The 22,577-nt window shown below is 43.9% G+C and overlaps 1 protein-coding gene across 1 annotated transcript in view; it reads right to left on the bottom strand.

The window, feature by feature from the left end:
* GABBR2 (gamma-aminobutyric acid type B receptor subunit 2) overlaps nt 1–22,577 on the bottom strand; it is a 370,296-nt gene that overhangs the window by 203,487 nt on the left and 144,232 nt on the right. Inside the window, exon 3 of the mRNA XM_024126525.3 lies at nt 20,048–20,218. Coding sequence (XP_023982293.1) covers nt 20,048–20,218 — 171 coding nt within the window. The remainder of the gene's footprint in view (nt 1–20,047; nt 20,219–22,577) is intronic.

The raw sequence follows: 22,577 nt of genomic DNA, 5'->3' as shown, positions 1-22,577 counted from the left end.
GTTGCACCCAAGAGAGAGATTCTGACTCTGGTATGAGAGGAGGGGGAGGGAGGCCAGGAATCTGTGTTTGTATATAGCACCCTGAGGTCTTGGTTACACAGCCAGATTGGGGACCAATGATGCCCTTTTAGCTGCCCTGGTCTGACCGGCCCTTTAGTCTAAACTCCCTTATTCCCAAGGGCCCTGTGATGGATACTAAGGTACAAGCCTGGAAACTTCCATTCTCCCAGCTGCCGGAAGTGGTGGCTACTGACAACTCACAGCTGTGTGTCTCCCTGGGATTTGCCCTTGACTAAAGGGGGCAGCCTTGTCCAAGGTCACACCCCCTCCCTAGAGCAGCCTGCGCCCAGCCTCTTGCCTTGATTTGGGACATCTCTGAAGGGCCAGCCCAGCTCCAGAGCTCCCCACAGCCTTGGCTGAGGCCTCTGAACTTCTTCTTCCACCTCACTCCCTGCTGTGAGCATTCCCCAGTAAACCTCCCGCAAGTCTCAGCATACCTTTTTGGGGAACCTGACCTAGGCCAGGCTCACTCATGTGTACCTTGGCAGAGCCCAAACCAGTGGTTTGCCCCTCTGTCCTTAGATGAAGACTCCTCCTGTGCTGAGAGCTCACGGACAGCTGCTTGCTTTGGGGTTCTTCTGTGTAGGACCTCATCTCAGCTCAGACAAGTTGCATCCTTTTGAATCAAAGACTTTAAACTTGTCCAAGTAATTTCTAAACTTCACTGAAAGTCTGAGAAAAGGGGGAAAGTGATACAATTACCCATATTCCCAATACACTAACCCAACTAGTATAATTTCTTGTGTCGGCTGCCATCACCCACATCCTCCAGCCTTCCCACTGCTACTGTACTTCTGGAATTTGACTTTTATGTATGGCATCACTTGAGCTCTTTTGTCCTGTGACTTCCAGGTAGGCTTGGCCAATAGGAGGCCCTGGCAGGAGTCAGAGGGCTAATGGGAGGTCCTGGCAGGGTTCAGAAGGCCAATGGGAGGCCCTGGCAAGGGTCAGAGGGTAGGAAGCGAAAGAGCTCAGGGTATTTCTCCCCACCTGCTCCCTGGCTTAGTTACAGCCCTTGCCAAGCAGCCCCTCCTCCCAGCTCCAGTAACACTGCTCCCTCCCCATGTCCTCCAGGGCACATGGGTGGTCCTGACTCCCACTGTTGCTAGTCCCCAGTGTGCATTTGCCATGGCTGACTCCCCTAGTCCTGGCCAAAGTACTTCCTCACTACTTAAGCCCCACTGCAAATAGCCTCTCCCGCATGAAGTCCTTCCGGATTTTCCAACGAGCCGTGCTCACCCCTCTGAACGCCTGCATTCTCTGCTCCTCCCTCCCAGGCCCACACTTTCTTTACCCCGTTCTGGAGGAACTGGGAAGTTCCTCAGGTCATCCACACCCCCACAAGAGCACATAGCACGATGTGTCCTTGGCCTTAGTGAGGCAGCTAGGGGAGAACGCCATGGTCTCAGGGACTGATGGAGAGGAGCTAAGCTGTCAACAGCTCCTCCAAGGTCAGGAAAGACAGCCTGCCCTTGCCCTGGCCTGGAGCCCGAGGAGCCAGCCCCAGCCTGGAGAGGTGCTGAGTATGTGTCCTGGGAAGGAGCTGGCAGGTCAGGTGAGCCGACCATGTCCGGGGGTGGACACTGCATCGAAGTGCTGAGCAGGCCAACAGCCCGGGAGTGGGGCTGGAAGCTGTGCTTAGCTAAGCAGTTTTTATAATGTACCTTCCTAGGGCAGTATCCAGATTCCGGGGAACAGGTATCCACTCTGCAGAGGGGAATTTTCCAAAGGGGACCAGAATCCAGATGCACTGTGGTTATGGTTATTGTCATGGCTATTAACCTGTCCAGCTGCCCCTGGGCTGAGAGCTCCTATGGGGTGTGAGGCTCTGTCTGAGTCCCTGATAGATTCCAGCATAATGGTCTGGCTCAGTCACCACTGGCTGAATGAATGAATGAGGCCAAGAGGACGCTCCATTCATCTGCCTGGGGTGAGCATTACTTACGCCTGCTGCCCAGTGTTCTGAGAAGAAGGCTCAGGAAGCATCTGTGCTTCATTTGTGCTGTAGGGTACTAGAGAAGTTGAAGGGTTCTCAGGCAGAAATATCAGAATGCTCTAGAAAGGAAGCCACAGAGCAAAAGTGGAAACGGCTGCACATCTGTGATAAGTGAGAAAGGTAACAATGACAGCTCATGTTTACTGAGTGCCCATCACACGCAGAGTCCCTCATACATGTCATCTCACTCCTCTTGACCACTGGAATAAGCCCCAAAGGTAAAATTATGATCAGTTTATGGGTAAGTAAAGTGAGACTCGGAGATGTTCAGTCAGTTGCCAAAGGTCACACAGCTGGGAAGTAATAAGCCTCTGATTTAACTTCATTCTATCTCTTTCCACAGCCCTGTTGTAAACTATGGTCAGCAAATATTTTCTGGAAAGGGCCAGATAATACATATTTTAGGCTTTGCAGGCCATACAATTTCTGTCACAACTACTCAACTCTGCCTTAACGTTGCATGAGCAAATGAATGGTCATGGCTGTGCTCCAATAAACCTTTATTTACAAAGCAGGGGGCTGGATTTGGCCCACTGGCCCACAGTGGCAGACCCAGCTCTAAACCCACAACAGAGAGCCTGTGGTTCTTTTCTCCCCTCTAGGAAGGCAGTGGGAGAGAGGAAAGAGTACAAACTGAAATCAGGCGATTGCAGACTAGAATGCTGGCTCTGCCCCATTGCTGGGCCACCTCGGGCCAGCAAGGGAACACTTAAGGTTGTTACAAAGGTTAAAATAAGCTGATACATGCTGTGTCTACCACGGCTGAGGTTCAGTCAATGGCAGTGTTTAGTATCAAGGTGATACTGAGGTTGGGAGAAGGGAGGGAAAGGCTGCTGGTGCCACTGGAACTAAACCCTGATGGGTGCATCTTCTCACAAAGGCTGGTTACTTTGGACTTTCTGCAGGAGAATGTTATTCTGCACCCCACGAAATCCCAAAGGGAATTCACAGGCACCCATGGTGGGAGGAATCTTTGTACTGTCCCCGGAAGGAGCAGATGTGTAGTGCTTGGTGACTCCCCGACAAGGGTAGGCAGGCAGCTGTTCCCAGACTTGATATGGCAAATTGTGTGATGTGCTGTCTTCCTGGGGCAGCCAGCCAAGCAGTGATGGGGGCCTCTGTCACCCCCTCCCCCACTGCCTGCTGCCCACGTCTGCTGATTCATGAGGGAGGGCCTGAGTGTGCCAGAAGGAATCCAAAATGGCTCTAGTGCAACACAAGGCTTTGGAAGAAGACTGAGGACTTGGGGGCAGGAGAACAGCTCCTTCTCTGTTTCTTTTTGCAGGTCATAACTTTGGCACAGAAAGGAGGATGTGGGGAAAATCCATCAATATTGCTGGAGTCCAGGCTATGGCTTATGATGCCAGATGATGAGCCCCTGGAAAGGGATGGCGCTCACTGCTCCAAGACTGGCAACACCATGTTTGCTGGGAGAATTTATCCATCTGATCAAGAGGATGCTAAACTGAAATTTGAGAGGGAGAGGAAAAGTGTCCAGGAAAAATATAAAACCAGATATGATGAGGGCCAGTATATATAAGGAATTTTAAAAGGGGGCCACAGAAAAGGAAATGCTCAGGAACTGTCATGTATCTGTATTCCAAAGTATAAAGTATGGGTAACAGTGTTAACTATGAAACTTTTGGGAAAGATGGTAAAGCTGAGCACAGATGTCCAACTCCCACCTAAGCTACCTCCTTCTGAAAGTGACAGAAAGGACCAAGGGAGTATAAAAATAGGGGAGATCTGCTTCAGCATTGGAAAATAGGAAAGAGTGCCATCAATATGCCACCAACTTTGAGGAATTTCTGCCGGGTACAGTGCCAGTGGAACCAGATTGAAGGCTGACTCACAGCTCTCCTTCCTGGGAAAGCAGCATGGTGCTGCAAGGAGGGTGGACGTGCCCACAGGACCCATCTCACAGCCTTTGCTGGCGAGTGAATGAGTGCTGGAGCCACAGGACAGGTACAGAGCCCACCACAGGGAGCCCACCTCTCACGGTGCAGCCCAAGAGCCTTCAGGAGTGGCTGGGCCATTAGATCCAAGGACAAACAAAGCTTACCCAAGGCTGGTTCTCCCATGATAGGCCTGGATGTCTCCCAGACACAGAGGGCAGAAGAACAAGGAAGAGACCAGGAGCGATAGGACATATTGGGAACAGATGTGCACAAAGTAGAGAAGAAATGCCCACAGCACAAAATGACCCCCAACCCCCCAGGCTGCTTGTCCCTGGCTGGTAATGTGAACTTTCATCATCCAGTCTTCCAGATTAATATTCGAGGTGAAAAATCTCATAGCATCCAGATAAAGCAATGAGGGGCCCCAGGAGAAGTAAGCAAATACCAGGTCAGGGAAGACCTAAAATGCACATGTAACCTAAGAAAATCTTCTGAAACATAAAGGAGACAAACAAGGAAGGCACACAGAGGAAGAACATCACCTCTAAAAAGATTCACTATAGGAACCAGAAGTAAAATGTATTGTCTGTTTTGTACTTCAAGAAAGGTAAAGAAAACCTGGCCTCTAAGATGTAAGAAATGGAATATGCAATAGAAGAGATTGAAACTAAAAGAAAGCCGGTAGAGCTAAGATGATAGTGACAGGAAATGAATAATATTATGAGAATTTTGAGAGGCATTAGAAGCAGTAAAGGACAGAATTTAGTTGTAGAAAACCAATGGATGTTGTGCAATACAATGGTGAGATGTTTTCTCAGAACATACAGAACAAGGATTAAGATAAAAATGACCAGAGAGAAAATAAGAACATGGAGAATAAACGACAGAGACACACTCATAAATTACTGATACTTCTAAAAAAATACCAGAACAAAAGAGTCTAATATAATTAAAGATATGTTACAAGAAAACTTCTGCAATCTAAACACTGATTCTTCGAATAAAAAACAGTAATCATATTTTAAACAAAATAGACAAACATCTGACATGAGCCGTATTTTCTTTTTTAATTCCAAAGATTAAGAAAGAAACCCACAAGCATCCAGCAGAGGAAAATAAAAAAGACATCTACAAAGAGATCAAATCAGATTGTATCAGACTTCATTACAACATTGATGTAATGTCTAAAGAGGTTTGAGGAAGAATATTATGATCATAGAAATTTATACTTCATAGGAGAAGCAACAGAGAGAGACTGCGGTCTATGTAACAGCATGGTAGATAGAAAAACCATATACCCTTCCTGAAAAATATTACCGAAAGATGTATGCATGCCACAGAGAGATAAATCAAAAGACACAACTCATGTAAGATATGTCAATAGAAATTGAAGCCATATAAATATGGATCTGAATCTTAAAAATCATAGTTATTATAATACAGTTTTAAAATGAAATCAGTATTTCAAATAACAATTGAAAAAGAATATCCACAATGTAAAGAACAAGGTCAAGATAGAGAACAGACTTGTAGCTGCTAAGGGGGAGGGGGTGAGGGAGGGTTGGATTGGGAGTTTGGGAACAGCAGATGCAAACTACTACATATAGAATGGATAAACAACAAGGTCCTATTGTATAGCACAGGGAACTATATTAATATCCTGTAATAAACCATATTGGAAAAAATATGAAAAAGAAACTATGTATATATATATAACTGAATCACTTTGCTGTACAGCAGAAACTATCACAACACTGTAAATCAACTATACTTCAATAAAAAAAGAATAAAGTCAAATAAAAACTCAAATTATAACAATTCAAAATTAGAGGCAGTGAGGGATGGACAGTAAATAAACGTGCTAATTTCTGTAGCTAATAGATATTGCAATTTTATATTGGTACTTAGAGAAGTAGATGCCTAACATTTTAAACTGAAAATGCAATTATAGAATAGTCATATTATAATGAGGATGCTATATTATTTAGCTGAAAGTATAGGATTTGGCTAAAGCTGTAATCAAAGGCAAATTTATTGGCTTAAATACATTTGATAGCAACTAAAAAAGAGTAAAAAAATATATATGCAAATCAAGTAGTTAGAAAAAGAATGGCAAAACAAACATAAATGAAGAAGGGTGGTATTAATAAAGATAAAAGCAGAAGAAAATAAATTAGAAAGTAGGCAAATAGAAGCAAAGCCAATAAAAACCCAAGTGCTGGTTCTTTGGGTTTAAAAAAAAAGATAATGGGATGTTTCACATAAAATTTAACTTGTGATTTTGCTATATGTTCTTCAGTAAAGGAAATGTCTGGAAAACTTGTTTATCTCTGGGAGGGGGATAATCTTTAAAGGGGAAGCAAGTGGACCCCCAGAAGCAACAAAGGTGTCTGCTTTAAAGCGTATGAGCAGCAAAATGGAATAGGACCATTTAGGGGTAGGTTTCTAAAAGAAACCCTCTTTGATTCTTGGGGGATATGGATATCAGAGAAGAAAAAGCCAACAGAGGTTCTGGATCCATGGGAGGAAAATGACCAAATCACTTCGGACAAAATGTTCCTGCATCCTGGGAGTGGCTCCAAAAGGAACTTAGTGAGGAGCTTGAGGATGCCTGGAAGTGTGTCTAGGGACCTCGATCAGTGGAGGTAACCAGTGTCAACAGCATCCCTAAGAGGCTGCAGAATGCAGGCTCCCCCAGCTGGGTGAGAGGTTGTTGGCTATTTTGGAAGAGGGTGACGCTTCGAGAGAGAGATCCTGAGCCCAGTAAATTCGGCAGGTGGAGTGTTTAATCCAGGTTTAATTTAATTTGAAAAAATAGCAAATATGACCATTTTTTTGCATACTGAATTTAAGATGTTGATACCAGTTGCATCAGTAAAGAAGCAAACTAGCTGGCTTCATCAAGGAAAAAAGTGGGGAAACATCTGTAATGAGAGAGCATATAACAAAAGACAAAAATATTTTTTAAATTGTACTGAAATATATACTAATAAATTTGCAAATCTTAAGCAAGTTTACTATTCTCTGGAAAACACAAGTTCTAAAATCCCCATAAGAAATATAAATCTAAAGTGATCAAGAAGCAGGGAAGAAGCCAAAAAGATAACTTGTATCAAGGGTGGGATGGGGGACGCAAAATCCTGGATGGTTTCATAGACTCATTGTTTGATATTCAAAGAGCAGCTCATCTGTATATTCTATAAACTGTTCCAGAGTGCCTAAAAAGACGGACAGCTTTCTGATTCATATTGTAAAACTAGAATAACTCTGACAACTAAACCTGACTGAAGATGGTATAATCAGAGTAAAATATAACTATTAGCACATGTGTTTACAGAAAAAAACTAGATAATTAAACTGATTAAAGAATAATGCAGCATAACAAAGAAAGGTCTATTTTAGGAATGCTCATATGGTTTAATGTAAATGTGAATTCCAGATCCATTTATCCAACTGCCTAGTCAACCTCTCCATCTGGATAGCCAATAAGCATATCTAAACTGTTGATTTCCTTCTCTAAAAGTTGCTCCTTTCTCAAGTTAATAAGTAGTAACTTATTCCTTCCAGTTGCTCAGATCAAAAACTTTGGCCCCATCCTTGATGACTCATTCTTTTTCACATTGCACTCTACTTTGTCAGCTCTACTGTAAACAAATATCCAGAATCCAGCTTGTTTTCATTACCTAGTCCAAGTTACCACCTTCCACTCAGCAGCTAGGGTAATCCTTTTAAAATGTAAGTCAGATCATACCCTTCTTTTAAAAAAGCTCTCAGGTAGTCCAGAAATAAATCCACACCATTATGGCCAATTGATTTTCAACAAGGATGCCAAGACCATTTAATGGAGAAATAACAGTCTTTTCAACAAACTGTGCTAGGACAACTGGATAGCTTTTCATACAAAAGACACTTACCTCACACCGCATACAAAAATCAACTGAAAATGCAAAAAGACCTAAATGTAAGAGCTTAAACTATAAAGCTCTTATGAGGAAACACAGGTTTAAGTCTTCACGACCTTGGATTAGACAATGATTTCTTAAATACAACACCAAAAGCACAAACAACAACAACCAAAAAAACCAAACCGATAAAATGGACTTCACCAAATTAAAGGCTTTTGTGCAAAGACACCATTAAGAAAGTACAAAGACAACCTACAGAATGGGAGAAAATATTTGCAAACCATATATCTGATAAAGGTCTAGTATCCATAATATACAAAGAACTCAACACTGAATAGCTAAAAGACAAATAACCCAATTAAAAACTGGACAAAGGATTTGAATAGGCATTTCTCCAAAGAAGATATACAAATATGCCAGACACAAATACCACATATTTTATGGTCCTTTTTTCCTAGTTTTGAGATATAATTGACATATCACATGGTATAAATTTAAGGTATACAATATAATAATTTGATATATGTATATATTGCAAGATGATTACCACAGTAAGTTTAGTTAATATCCATCATGTCACACAGTTAATTTTTTTTTCTTGTGATGAGAACTTTTAAGATCTACTCTCCTTAGTAACTTTCAAATATACAAAACAGTATTGTTAACTACAGCCACCATGCTGTATATTACATCCCCAGAACTCATTTATTTTATAACTGGAAGTTTATACCTTTTGACCACTTTCACCCATTTCCCCTACCTCCCATCCCTATGGTGCCATTTATAGGAAAAGTCTATTATAGGCAAATCCATAATATAAAAAGTAGATCTGTGGTTGTCAGGGGCTGGAGGGAGGGGGAAATGAGTGACTGTAATGGAAATAAGATTTCTTTTTGGAGGGATGAAAATGTCCTGGAATTAGATAGTAGTTATGGTTGCACATCATTGTGTACATACCAAAACTATTTACTTGTAAAATATAAAATGGATAAAATGGTTGATTTTATGTTATGTGAATTGCTTCTCAATAAAAACAAAACCCAAAATACTCCCCAGTAGCTTCTCAACTGACTCAAAGTATAAGCCAAAGTCCTCACTAATGTCTTGTAAGGGCCAGAAATCCCCCCAAACCCCACAAAAAACTGCTCCACCTTCCCCCTCACCCATTCTGTTCCAGCCGTAATAGCCTCCCTTCTGTGGTTCCAGCACCACCAGACTCATTCCCATATCAGGACCTGTGCACATGCTGTTCTCTTTGTCTGGAACCCTGTTCAACCAGATATCCTATGACCTGCCCCTCACTGCCTGCACGCATATACTCAAATATCACCTTATCTTTGAAGCTGTCCTTGACCTCACCCCACCCCCCATGGCATATCCTACTCCCCTTAACCCTACTTCACTTTTCTCCCTAGCACTTATCATTATCTGATATATTATACATTTATTTGCTTAATTGTTTTCCTTTTTTATCATGTGTCTCCCCCTCTAGAATGCAAGCTCTTTGAGCGCAGGGACTTTGTTTCATTCACCGATGTGTTCACAGTGCCTAAAACAGTGCCCGATGTGTGCTAGGTACTCAATGAAGAGGTGTTAAATGAATGATGCATTATAGAATGAACACGAGGAAACTGTCACACTAATAGAGCAAAGAAAAAACCATGTAACTTTTGATATAGATTCTAAAAAGACATCTGATTTTTCATTGTGCATATCTGGTTCAAACACCTAATAAATAAAAATAGAACGTCCCTTAACATGATGAGGAATATCCGTTCTTCTAACAGACAACATACCTTACAAACAGCATTCTCATTAAAGCAAGAACATGACAAGAATATTCACTATTATCACTATTTTAAAATATAACTCTATGGGACTTCCCTGGTGGCACAGTGGTTAAGAATCTGCCTGCCAATGCAGTGGACAAGGGTTCGAGCCCTGGTCTGGGAAGATCCCACATGCTGCGGAGCAACTAAGCCCATGCACCACAACTACGGAGCCTGTGCTCTAGAGCCTGCGAGCCAAAACTACTGAGCCTCCACACAACTAGTGAAACCCGCGCGCCTAGAGCCCATGCTCCACAACAAGAGAAGCCACCGCAACGAGAAGCCTGTGCACAGCCAGCGCACCACAATGAAGAGAAGCCCCCGCTCGCCGCAACTAGAGAAAGCCCATGCACAGCAACAAAGACCCAAAGCAGCCAAAAATAAATAAATTTTATATTTTATATATATATATATATATATATATATATATATATATATAAAACTCTAGGATGTTTAGTAAATGAGGCAATAATAATAACAGTAATAATAGCTAATATATCGGGTGCTCTTTTGGGCATTGTTCTAAGACCTAAGTGCTTTATATGTATTAATTTATTTTAATACTCACAACATCTGAGGTAATGTGAGTACGTTCCCATTATCAGGGACATGGAAAAATTAAATGATTTGCCCAAGGTCGCCTAGCTGGTACGTAGCTGAGTTAGAACTGGAATCCAGGAAGTTTTTCTGTTCTAACCACTATGCAGTACCTCCTCAATGAAAAATTATGAAGATCAAGACGGTGTAACTGTGGAAAACAGAAAGCAAATTTGTTCTTGCTCCAGATGGTATTGTTGTCTATCTAGAAAACTCGAGGGAATTAAGAGAGGAAAAACTACCAGAAGTAATAAAAATTCAATATGGCCAGTCAAAAAATGTAAATACACTGATCAATAGCTTTCCTATATTCTAGCAATAACCACTTTAAAAATGTCAAGGAAATCAGATCCCATTCCCAAAAGTAATAATAAATGTAGAATACTTGAAAATAAACCTAACATAAAATGGAAAGGATCGACATGAAGAAAATGACAAAGCTTTACTAAGGACCCAAGATAGTTTGAATGGAGAGATGTTTGTTCATGAATGGATAGACTCAGTATTATAAAGATGTCAAATGTCCCCTAAATTAATTCTGGAGTTACTGAAATTCAAATAAAAACACCAGTGGCATTTCTGGAACCTTACAAAAATTAATGGGTGAACATAGAGACAATGGTGAAAAAAGAAGGCAGGACTGCACATAAAATCATATTAGAAAGAAAGAATATTCAAAACACTGGGATGCCAATTTCAGAATAGATAGTTAGATCGATGGAATAAAACTTTAAAAACGCAGAAACAGTCTAATATAACAGCCATTAGCCACATGTGGTTCCTCTGCATTTGAAATGATGTTGAAATGATAATGTTTTGGGTATACTGCATTATATAAAATGTATTATTAAAATTAATTTTCCCTATCTCTTTTTTCTTTTTAAAATGTGGCTATTAGAAAATTTAAAATCACATTTGTGGCTTATATTATATTTCTATTACACAGAACTGGAAAGTATATATTAAAAAAAGCAGTATGTTATTTTCTAAAGATAAAATTTAGCATAGGCATTTTAAATGGGTCAGGAAAAGATGCATTCATTAAATGCCAGAAGAATTACTGAATGATTATGAGGACAGAAGAAAGAAAGGTATGATATCTCAGGCCACATGCTGAAATTCTGGTTAAATTAAAAAAAGAAGTAATAAAAGTACTAGAAGAAAATGTAGGTGAATTTACAGAAATTCTTGGGATGGGAAGAGAATGCCAAGCTAAACATAAAAGTGAAAAAAAAAATGGTCTTCTTAAACTTGACTATATTAAATATTAAAATTTTCAATATTATCAAGTAACATAAAAAACAAAATTGAATGTCACATGAAACATGGGGAGATACTTGCAATAACTGTGACAAAGAACGGATATCCTTACTTTATAAAGAGCTCTTATAAATCAGTAAGAAAAACTCCACCAGGAACATGTGCCAATAACATGAACAGCCAATTTACGAAAGGAGAAACAGAAATGAGAACGATGCCTAGTAAAAAAGAAATTCAATCTTAGTAGTAATCAAAGAAATGCAAATTAAAATAGCAATTGCCAAGGATCAAAAAAGAATAATATACAGTGTTGGCAATGAGTACTCTCATGTACTGCTAAGAAACTCTAAATTGGTATGATCTTTCTGCAGGACATTTTGGCAACATGTACAAAAGGTTCCAAAATGTGCACACATTATTTCTAGGAATTTATCTTCGAAATATAATCAGAGATGTTCACACAAAAATACAAGTATGGATTTACTGCATTGTTGTTTGTAATCAGGAAAAATATGCAACTATCTCCATATTTAGTTTTCAACAGCTATTGGAAAAAAACAGCAACAGAGAATACCTCCTGTACCATCCCAGATCCCTCAAAATGTCAAAGATTAAAAACAAAAAAAAATCTCTAACAGTTCTGGAAAATGATTAAGAAGACCATCAATGGACAGACTATCTGCAGAACTATACTGGAAGACAGAAAGGAAGGGAACAGATCACAGGGATAAAGAAGACTGGAGAAAAGCAGCCCCAAACACATCAGGCTGTGGCAAAGGCAGGGACAGTTCATGGGGTCACCAGGCCCACAGTCGAGAGGCCATTATAAGTCACGGTGGTGGAGAATATCTGCTGGCTGGGGAAAACATTCCCACTGGGTTGCTAAATTAAAGGAGCTATTTCTATAGTAAGAGCATGTATTCATTTATGCAAGTTCACTCATATGTATTGAAAAAACTGTAAAGACATATGCCTATAGATGTTAACATTGACCTTTCACTGGGTAGTTATCTCCAATTTTTAATCTTCCCTTTTGTTCTTCTGTGTTTTCCAAGTTTTCTGCATTGAGTATATATGAATATTATGGTTAGAAAACAATAATGAGTATTTTAAAACAAAGAAGCAAAAAATAATAACAAAGAGAACTTAAACTTTTTAATGTAAGAAATGAACTACAATCTTATTATTTTTCTTTTGAATTCCTGCAGTAACCTTCTGGCTGTTTTCCCAGACTCTAGTCTTCTCGTCCCAATTAGCCTTCAAGATTGCTACCATCTCACACCGCCGATTTGAAACCTTCTGTGGCTCCCTGCTTCCTACTGCTGACAGATGAAGTCCAAACATGGAAGCATGTGGGGCCTTCACCATTCCTTCCCCCAACCCATTCTCCCCTTCTCGCCCTACACACCGAACTGTCCAGCCCTGACTACTTACAATTTCCTGAAGGTTCCACATACCTTCCAACTCTACTCCTTTGCTCACATAGCCCTGGCATTACCCAAGCCTGGCAGATGGGCCTTGGGGAGAAACCGCAGCCAGAATTACCAGAATAGCTCTGGGGACCCACACATGACAAGATGTGCTGCCTCGTTAGCCAAGCTCAGCCAAGGCTGAAACAAAGTCCCCTGGGACACCTTGGTAGGAGCAGGTGTGGAGGGACAGTGCTGGGCTCTGAGATTTGGGATCTGGGAAGATCATAAGACTTAAATGCAGAATTCCACAGCAAAACCTCCAGGGGACTGTGAGAAGCTCTGCTTGAGACATGGGCTGCTTGGACCAGATACCTACCTCCTTGCTCCTGTGGTGAGTGCTGGGCAGGATGGATGGGGGATACTGGCCCAGGCCCGCGGCCTCCTTCTCTCCACAATGGGAGGTACAAACCTGGGTTCACACCTATACCTGCCACCGCTTGGCGAAGCATTGGCAAAGTGACTTAATCCTTCCTGAGTGAGTCTGTTCTTCCAAATGGAGACGGACCATGCTGGGCGACTGAATGTCATCGCCTGCACACAGTAGGTGCCCCATAAATGGCAGTAGATGATGTCATAATTACATTTTCCTACCCAGCGGTCCTGGTGCAACAGCTGCTTCATGGGGATCACCTCGTGCTCTGGGAACCTGGCCCAGGGACTGTGCAGAAGGCCCCAGGAAGTGTCCCTGGTGAGGGCTTTGAGGTGGATGGCCAGGACCGCCCCCCCCCCCCCAGAGACCTCCAGGATCTCCTTCTGGGCCCTCACTCACCCCTGTGTTCCAGGGTCCATGCAGCCTGGGTGGAGATATATCTTATGTCACAGCCCTGGTGAGCAGTGAGTGTGGCACTCACCCAGGCCCTGCATGAGCCCCGGGGCTAGCACCATAGACCCCAGCCAAGCACCCCATCCTCTCTGAGCAGGGTCCAGGGCAGCTCCTTTCTTTTAAGAGTTGGGGTGTGTGAGGTGGGTGGGTGCTTGGCTCTGAAGACCTGCTGTAGAGTGTTAGAGAGGATGCGTCCGCCATCTTCTCCCTGTTCTAGAGTGGAGGGTGGAGGGTAGTGGGCCATCTCTCCAAGGGCAGAGCTCTGAGCCAGATCAAGGCATTTAGCCTGCCTTTTCCTCAGAAAGCTCAGCCACTGTAGCCACCCCTGGACAAGAAACCCTGGATGTGCCCCCAAATGTGTACACGCTGCCACCAGGATGGCAGAAGGACTGGAAACCGCAGGCCCTGATGGAGGGTGGTTCTCACCAAGGTGGGGTCTTCCTACTCTGCAGGGATGGGTGGGCAGAGCACCTGCTAGTTGCCTGCACTTCCACCTGGGGGCATGCACATGAAGGAACAAGTGTTGCTTGAACCTCAGAGTCTGTCCCATGGAATCTCGGCCTCAGAAGCCTGAAGGTCTGCAGGGCCAATTCTTGACCTTGACCTGGAGTTTTTCCCATTGACTATCTGCACTGGATCAGGGCTTCAAGGAAAAGTCTATTGCCAGTACTACCCCCTACCCCTCATCCAGCCCCATCTGTTAAATGAACAGGCAGCCAAATGGCTTCATCCATCTCAGTGGTCCTCACACTTCAGTCCCTCCTGTACCCTCTTAGAGGCAATTTCACTGTGTACACGTACCACCTATGTGTTTGCTAGCTTAGTATTTTCCTCTAAACAGACTCATTTTTTAAATGAAGATTTCATTCTAAACAAGAACATAAATGAAGTTCGGTTTTGATGGGCTAGTAATTTTTCCCCCTGGTATATAATAACATAAATACACAACTATTAAAATTGTACCAAAATCATATCACCTATACATACCACCCTGGGAAATAATGGAGCCCTCCCCTCAGTGCCAAAAAGGCTGCACAAATAGCTACCTGGGAGAGGGCAAGATGAATATGGAGCAGTCCCTGCTGGCTGGCCCACAGGTCTCTCACAGAGCAGGAGGTAAAAGCATCAAGAAGGAGAGGACGTTTCTCGCTTGGGGGCAGACAGCCAATCACCTAAAAGCATCAGCAAGCTTTTCAAATAGAAGCTGGGGCACAGGGTGAGGCACTAGGACCATCAGGATTAGAATCTGATCTGTCAGGAGTCCCCTCCTGCTTCCTAATGATAGAAGATCTGCAGGTATGTGGGTGGCCCAGGTGATCCTGCAGCCTAGAGGAAAGCCAAGGACAGAGGTCAGAGGTGGCTCAGTGTGCCTGGCCCTTTTCTCTGATAAAGTGGGCCTAGGAGCACAGTGGTCTCAGGTGAAGGCTTCCCATTCCTCCAATACAGGGATTCTCAAACCCCAGAGGGTCTGATTCAGGGGGCCTGGAGTGGAGCCCTCAAATTTGCTGCGAACAAGTTCCCAGGTGTTGATATTGCTGATGCTGCTGGTCCAGGACCATCCTGCAGGAACTGCTTTAGAGGATGGGATTACCCGATCCTGGTAAGAGAGGATTCTGAAGTGACAACAACTCAGAATGAACATCCCAGGGAGCAAAAAACATAACTCAGACACAAACTACAGTGCACTCATTTCCAATGCCCAACACTGACGCCACCCAGAAGAACCACACGGCAGGACCCAATCACTGCTGGTTCCAGTGGCCAGCCCAGAACTTTCCACTGAGATTTCTAGAAGAATCCTCCAACAACAAACAATGTCACATCCAAAACAAGACTCAGTTAATAGATGACAGAATGACCTGAGCTGAGTTCTGTGGGAATGTGACTTCCCAACTTTGCCAGTGCCCCCCTTCTTCCCCATGGCCCCAGCGACTCATGACAGGGACTGAGACTTCTCTGCACCCCTCTCATCCCCATCTTACCATCCTAGCTGCAGTCAGACTATGGGCCACAGAAAGGAAATCACTGTATTCACCCCTAAGAATCTGGCCGAATGGATAGAGATTGATTTACTGAAATCCTTAGTGAACCCACACGCGCCAGGCAGCATGCAGGGTGAGGGGACAGAAAGGCTCTTGTCCACTGGGGCCTTCCAGTCCAGTGGCAGCAGGTGACCGATGAGGAAGCAGATGGGGTATTTCTCTGCCCTGTGCAAGGAGCTGGTACAGAGTGAAGCCCGAGGGGAGAGAAGCACAAAGGCGGCACACCTGTCCCAGCCTGGGGAGGAAGGCGGAGCCAGGTGTGGGGGAGGACGCTCACAGAGAGGAGCCAGCACGGAGAAGAGGCTGCACCAAAGGGGGAAGTGCCAGAGAAGGAGGCCTCAGGGGATGTGAAGGGTCTCTGCGGCCACCCCAAGGAGCTCATCCCTGCTCAGAGCAGCAGGGAAGGGCTGACGATTCTACTAAGTTTGACTCCTTGATTAGAAGCAAGCACAGGGTCCCCTGCCCTCATCTTTGGGCATGTCCCCCAAGCTGTATAAGTGGCAACTTGAGAGGAGGTGGCCAGAAACCCCTTTGGTGGGCAGATGGCAACCTGGCAAGCAGAGAAGGCTTCAAAGAGCTGCAGAGGGCCGAAGGGGCAGGCGCTTTGAAGAGGAAGCTCTGCAGATGGTGCCCTTTTGGTCTTGTATAGATCAAAGGCTTCGGTGGGCCCCAACTCTTGAGGGAGACTCTGGTGTGGAAAAGTCAGCCCCAGAAGCGCCCTCAGAGATCACTGAGGACCAGTGACTGGGCAGGGAGTCTCTGAGCCGGCTTGGAAGGAGGGGAGGAAAGGGGAGCCGTGCTCGTGGCAGGCACCACCCCCCGCCACACAGCCGGGCTCCTGAATGGCAGTCAGCCATGGGTTAAGGAACCAGACTCTAGATGACAATAAAAACAACAGCCACTCCTTGCATGGTGCTTATTATGAGTCAGGCACTCCTCTTAGCACTTTAACTTTCTGAACATATCTAATCCTCACAACCACCCTTAGGGTTAACCATTATTATCCTCGTTTTTAAGAGGAAGAAACTGAGGTACAAAGAAGCTCAGTAGTTCTCATGGTCACACCTCTGGGAGTGGCAGGATCAGGGTCAATGACCAGATCTCCCTCAACCCTCACCACAGACTCCTTGAGCTAGGAGAGATCTTAGAAGTCAACTGACCCAACTCCCTTATCTTACAGAAGGGGAAACTTAGGCCTAGAGAGACTGAGTGATTTGTCCAACAGTACTTAGCTGGTTAGTTGCATCATGGAATTAGGAACCCAAAGAATAACTCAGTGAAGATGGTTTAGTAGAGCACAGAACCTAGAGCTGGGAGAAAAAGCTCAAATAGCCCTCTTGCTGTCTCTGCTGGTCCTCCCAGGCACCCCTACTAACTGCCTTCATCTCTACCTCATCCTTGCCTCCATCCTGTGCCTGCACTGCCCATGTGGATGCCACAGCACCCTGGCCTCTCACTCTCCCCTGTCCCCTCCAACTTCAGGATTGCTTTCATTTGACATTGCTTCCAGTGCACCAGTCCAGAACAGAAGTGCTTGATGCTGCTGATCGACCAGTTTCAAAAAAGGAATCCAGTTTCCTCTGCACTCACAAAAAGCTGTTAGCCCCTGGCGAGCTTCCAGGGCCTGCACTCCAGCGATGCAGCCCAGACATTGGGAGAGGGATGCCAAAGCCCTTGGGCACAGAGAGGAGTCAGCTGGGCTGAGAGATTTAAATTGAGAGGGGTTCTTGCCAGCAATACCACCAAGCAACATCCTGTCCTTAGAAAAGAGGTTTCCCGCTGAGATGCCCTGAAACCCAGCTGAGGGCTCTAACATAGCTGTGCAGGGACAGAGATGTGGTACCAAACTGCCAACACCTGACCCCAGGGAGGACAAAGTAATGGAGAAAACACTGACCAATAGTCTGTCAGTCTTCCAGCCTGGGCTGGGCTCTTTACCAGCAACTGCCCTGGGGCAAGAAGGCACCCACCCTCCTTGACCTCAGTTTCCTCATCTGTAAAATGGGAACCATAACCCCTCCCTACAGGGCAACCAGCTGTGAGAGTGTTTGGAAATCTATAAAGCACTCAACCAAATTGGGGCTGATCATTTATCCTCTTTACACCAAAGATTTGGGGTTTTTCAAACCTCCAAGGCTACACACAGGTAGTTCCCATATGACTGCAGGAAGTTATAGGTGGAAAGAAGGGGCAATGGGAGGTCTGGACCAGGCATCCAGACTCCAGGATTCAGTCCTAACTTCTCTGCCAACAATCTTTCATGGCTTCGGAGGTGCCTTGAAACCCCGAACTTTGTTCCTTCTCCTCCCTGGGCCTCAGTCTCCCCTTCTATACAATGAGGAGGTTGGGGGAGCTGTCTCTAAGGGCTCCTCAGGCTCTGTCAGACAAAGACTCCCCAGGAAAAAAAGCAGGTCCCTCCAAATCTCAGCAGAGTCTCATGTTAATGGGACCAGAGGACTGGCCCTCCCCACCCTCCCCTCCCCGTTGAACTGTTTCACACTCATTTCAGAACATTTGTGGCTGCTGTATAAAGGGCAGGCTTCCAGCAAAAGCCTCTTCAGTGTTTGGCAGTGAGTCACTCCCACTGGAGGTGAAGTTCCCCTTGTGCCTCTCCCTAGGGACTGGGAAACAGAGGTGGGAAGATCAGGACCATCTTGTCAGGGAAAAGCCGGCCTTGTTTGGATGACCGCAGATGGTGGGGCCAAACACATCTGCTTTTCAAGTGCCTCTGAAAACATCCCTCTCTGTGCATAAATTTTATAGTTTACAAAGCTCTTTAAAATTCATGACTCATCTGATTTTGGCAACAACTCTGCAGGAATAGGCATGGGAAGGGTTATTGTCCCCATCTTATAGGGGAGGAAACCACAGCTCAGAGAAGTGAGGTGACTTCTCCAAGGTAGCACAGCCAAAGCATGGAGTGGCCTCTCCTTCCCAAAGGAGAAACGGGGCAGAGCTTCAGAAAGTTAAGTGCAGAGCTGGAGTGGAAACCAGGTCTGTGATTCCCAGCCCTGCTTTGCTCTCCCCGCCCATCCCCCGCCCCACACTGGCAGAAGGGGCGTGTTCTCCCTGACTCCTCTCACTGAGGTCTGCCTGGACACCCTCCTCATACATTTCCCCCCAAATCGGCTCACAGTTGTTTTTTTTCTCTTGGGCTGCTAAGCACACCTGGAATGTCTTACCTTGTTGGGAGGCTCCATGTATCAAGAGCACACAAGGGAGAAGATAGGAAAGTAAGAACTATAAAGAGACTAGGAAGAAAAACAAGAAACCATTCTGCACTCAGGTGAGTGGAGAAAACTTCTTAAAGATTTGCTAATAGTAAAGATATGTGGAAATGGGAATTTTCAAATGTCGTTGGAGGGACTAGAAATTGGAACAGCCTTTCTGGAGGTCAGTTTGTCTCAACATTTTAAAGGACCCAATAATTCCACTTCTAGAAATCCATTATGAAGATGCACACCTAGGTGGGAAGGTGTTGGCTGTGATATCAAAAAGCTGTAAACATTCAATAAATTACCATCTATCCATGGGACACAACACCGTGGCCCATTAAGAACGAAGTCAATCAAGATCTCTAAGATCTGTTGTAAAGTGAAAAATGCAAACTATCTAGTACGAGGACATTTGGGTTTAAATATATTGAAAAAGGTCTGGGAAGATGAACACTACACGGAAAGCAGGACTTCACTTGGAAGAGAAAGTGGATTTAGAGGGATTGGGTAAAGCAGCACTTTTCTTTTTTTTACTATATATAATTTGGCTTTTTTGTTGCTGTTATTGTTGCAACAATAAACCCCAGAACACCAAGTATTGATGTATACGTGTAAGTCATTAAAACAAACAAACAAAACCAGAAAAACCACCCAATCCACAGTGACTTTGGAAACTTCATTCCAAGCCAGCTCCTCCCCAAACCCTCCGCACAGGAGAAAGGCTCTTGGCGGCACCTCGTGATTTTAGACGGCCACCATAGGTCAGCAGCAAGGACAACACACTACAGTGGCAGTGAGGGAACAGACCACGCGATTTAGCCAAAAGGCACAACGGAAAAGAAGGTTCCACTCCTGAGCTGCGCAGGTTGGAGGCCTTCACCTGTCCCGCGCACAATCGAATTCCTCAACAGCTTAAAGGCCCTGTGTCAGTGCCTCTCGGCAGAGCATACCTCGGAGAAGCGCTGCACGTCCTGGGTCAGTGTGCCCACTCGCTTCCACTGGTAGTGCTTCAGCAACTTCAGGATGGCTGGATTCACTGCATTATCTGATGGGACCGTCCGAAAGAAGTAGGGGTATTTTTTCTTATCTGCTAGAACAGGCGTGGTGGCAGCAAAAGAGAGCTGAAAACACAAAAGAGACAGCACTTTTACTGGGGGGACCTCAGAGCTGTGGGCCCAGGACCTTTCCTAAGGGAACAGAGGTCTTTAGTTCTCACTCGAGGTACAAACACACGGGCAAAATATTTTTAAACCTTCTTAGTGCAAAAGTAACAAGTTATAATTGAAGGGAAGGTTTTTTAAAATGCAAAATAAGGAGAAAGAACCATCCTTAATGTTGTAGTCTAGCTCCTTCTGATCCTTTTTCCATGCACGGCAATGTTTTAAAAAAAGATTCTTGAGATCATTCTACATACACATTTGAACTGTTTATTCCCTTACTTAACATTATCCTACAAGCATTTAACCGTCCTGTTAAAACTTCCTGCAAACATTTTAACATGTAAACTTTTTAATAGCAGCATAATATTCTAGCATATGAACATAGCATAATTTACTGAATCATGTTTAATTTGGGGGCATTTAGACTGTTTCTAATTTGTCATTATTGTCATATAATTCTACAAGCGTCTTTGTGCTTGGCACTTTTCCCCTATATTTCAGGCTATTTCTGTAGGATAGAGTCTAGGATGTGAAATTTCCCAGATAAAGGATGTGAGCTTTTAAAGACTTGATATTTATTTCCAAAAATGAGTGCATCAATTTACACACCCACTAGACAGTTATAATTAGAGGGCCAATCTCACCACACTCTTATCAATGGACGGAAATAAAACATCTACCCAATTTATTAATGATTTATCACTGAAAAACTGGAATCATATTGCATTCATTGGTTATACCTAAGGTTGAACATTTTTCCATGTGGCCGATAACTAGTTGTATGTCCTATTTTAGGAATTGCTTTCTTATGTCTCTTGTTTATTTTTTGAGTGGTAGTCTAATGCTTTTCTTATTGAATTTAATGAAGACTATTATATGTACAGCATTCAAACTCAGGCTATTACAGTTGCTGCAAATATCCCAGTTTGTTTGCTTTTACATTTTGTGTGTGTATATTTTAGTTTATACTCTGTAGTCAAATCTGTCCATCTTTCCCTTTATTAGTCCTTCTTTTTTTAAGTGCCAGTGAGTTGCTAAATTGGATTTTAATTATCTGTCCTACAGGGCACAGCTTAAATGTCACCTCTTCTATAACATTTCCTCTGATCTCTGCTTTCTCTTTCCCTTAGCCTCATCCACAGAAGGCGGTTATCAAATTTTTTGATCTTTGCAGTGTGATGGTAGAAAAATGGTATCTTCTTGTAGTTCTGATTTGCATTTACCTTATTATGAGTGAGGTTGAGTATCTCTCTTATGTTTAAGAGCAATTTGCAGTTTCTTTCTGGAAAGTGTTCACATCCTTTGCTTGTTCTCCAATTGTACTCTGAGTCTTTTTCTTATTGATTAGTAGTAATCACTTATTGATTAGTCATCTTGTATAGTAGGGAAATTAACCCTTTGTGATATAAGTTGCTAATTCTCCCCCAGTTTGTACGTTTTCTTTTGCTGTTTCTCATGGTGTCTTTTGCCACATAGAAGTATTTTTTTTAATGTGGCTAAATTTATTAATTTTTTTTTCTCTCTGTCTTCAGGGTTTATGCCATATTTAGAAAGGCCTTTCCCACTCTGAGATTATAAAAGAATTCCTCCATGGTTCCTTCTAGTCTGTCTATCATCCTCCCCTGTCTGTCCTCACGGGTTTGTTGCCTGGTGTGAGAGGACAGAGGAGACCCAGTACCCGCATGTGATGAACGCCTTCCAGCACAGGTTCAAGAGCAGGCTGACTTGGTTGGCCGTCAGGCTTTATAAGATCTTGTGGTCCCTGACAAATTGTTTTGTTTTTCATGTGTCTAGCAAGTATTTAATAAACTCTTGTATAGTAATTTTTTTGTTGTTGGGTACTGATAGCTCCAGAATTTTGTGACCACTGTTGTGGTTATGTCTGTGCATCACTAGTTAATGCTACTTTATCTACCCTTATTCAGTATGCTTCATTCACCAAACTTTGTGCTCAAAATACATAAATACAATTTTATTTTATTTTATTTTTGGCCGCACTGCACAGCTTGCGGGATCTTAGTTCCCTGACCAGGGATTGAACCCGTGCCCTCAGTAGTGAAAGCTCGGAGTCCTTACCACTGGACCGCCAGGGAATTCCCAATACTACTTTTAAAAAATAGTATTTCCGGGCTTCCCTTGTGGCGCAGTGGTTGAGAGTCCGCCTGCCGATGCAGGGGACACGGGTTCGTGCTCCGGTCTGGGAAGATCCCACATGCCGCGGAGCGGCTGGGCCCATGAGCCATGGCCGCTGAGCCTGCGAGTCCGGAGCCTGTGCTCTGCAACGGGAGAGGCCACAACAGTGCGAGGCCCGTGTACCGCA

This window comes from Physeter macrocephalus, chromosome 9, assembly GCF_002837175.3.
Source record: "Physeter macrocephalus isolate SW-GA chromosome 9, ASM283717v5, whole genome shotgun sequence".
In the NCBI taxonomy this organism is placed as follows: Eukaryota; Metazoa; Chordata; class Mammalia; order Artiodactyla; family Physeteridae; genus Physeter; species Physeter macrocephalus.
This window is presented reverse-complemented; position numbering and strand designations above follow the sequence as displayed.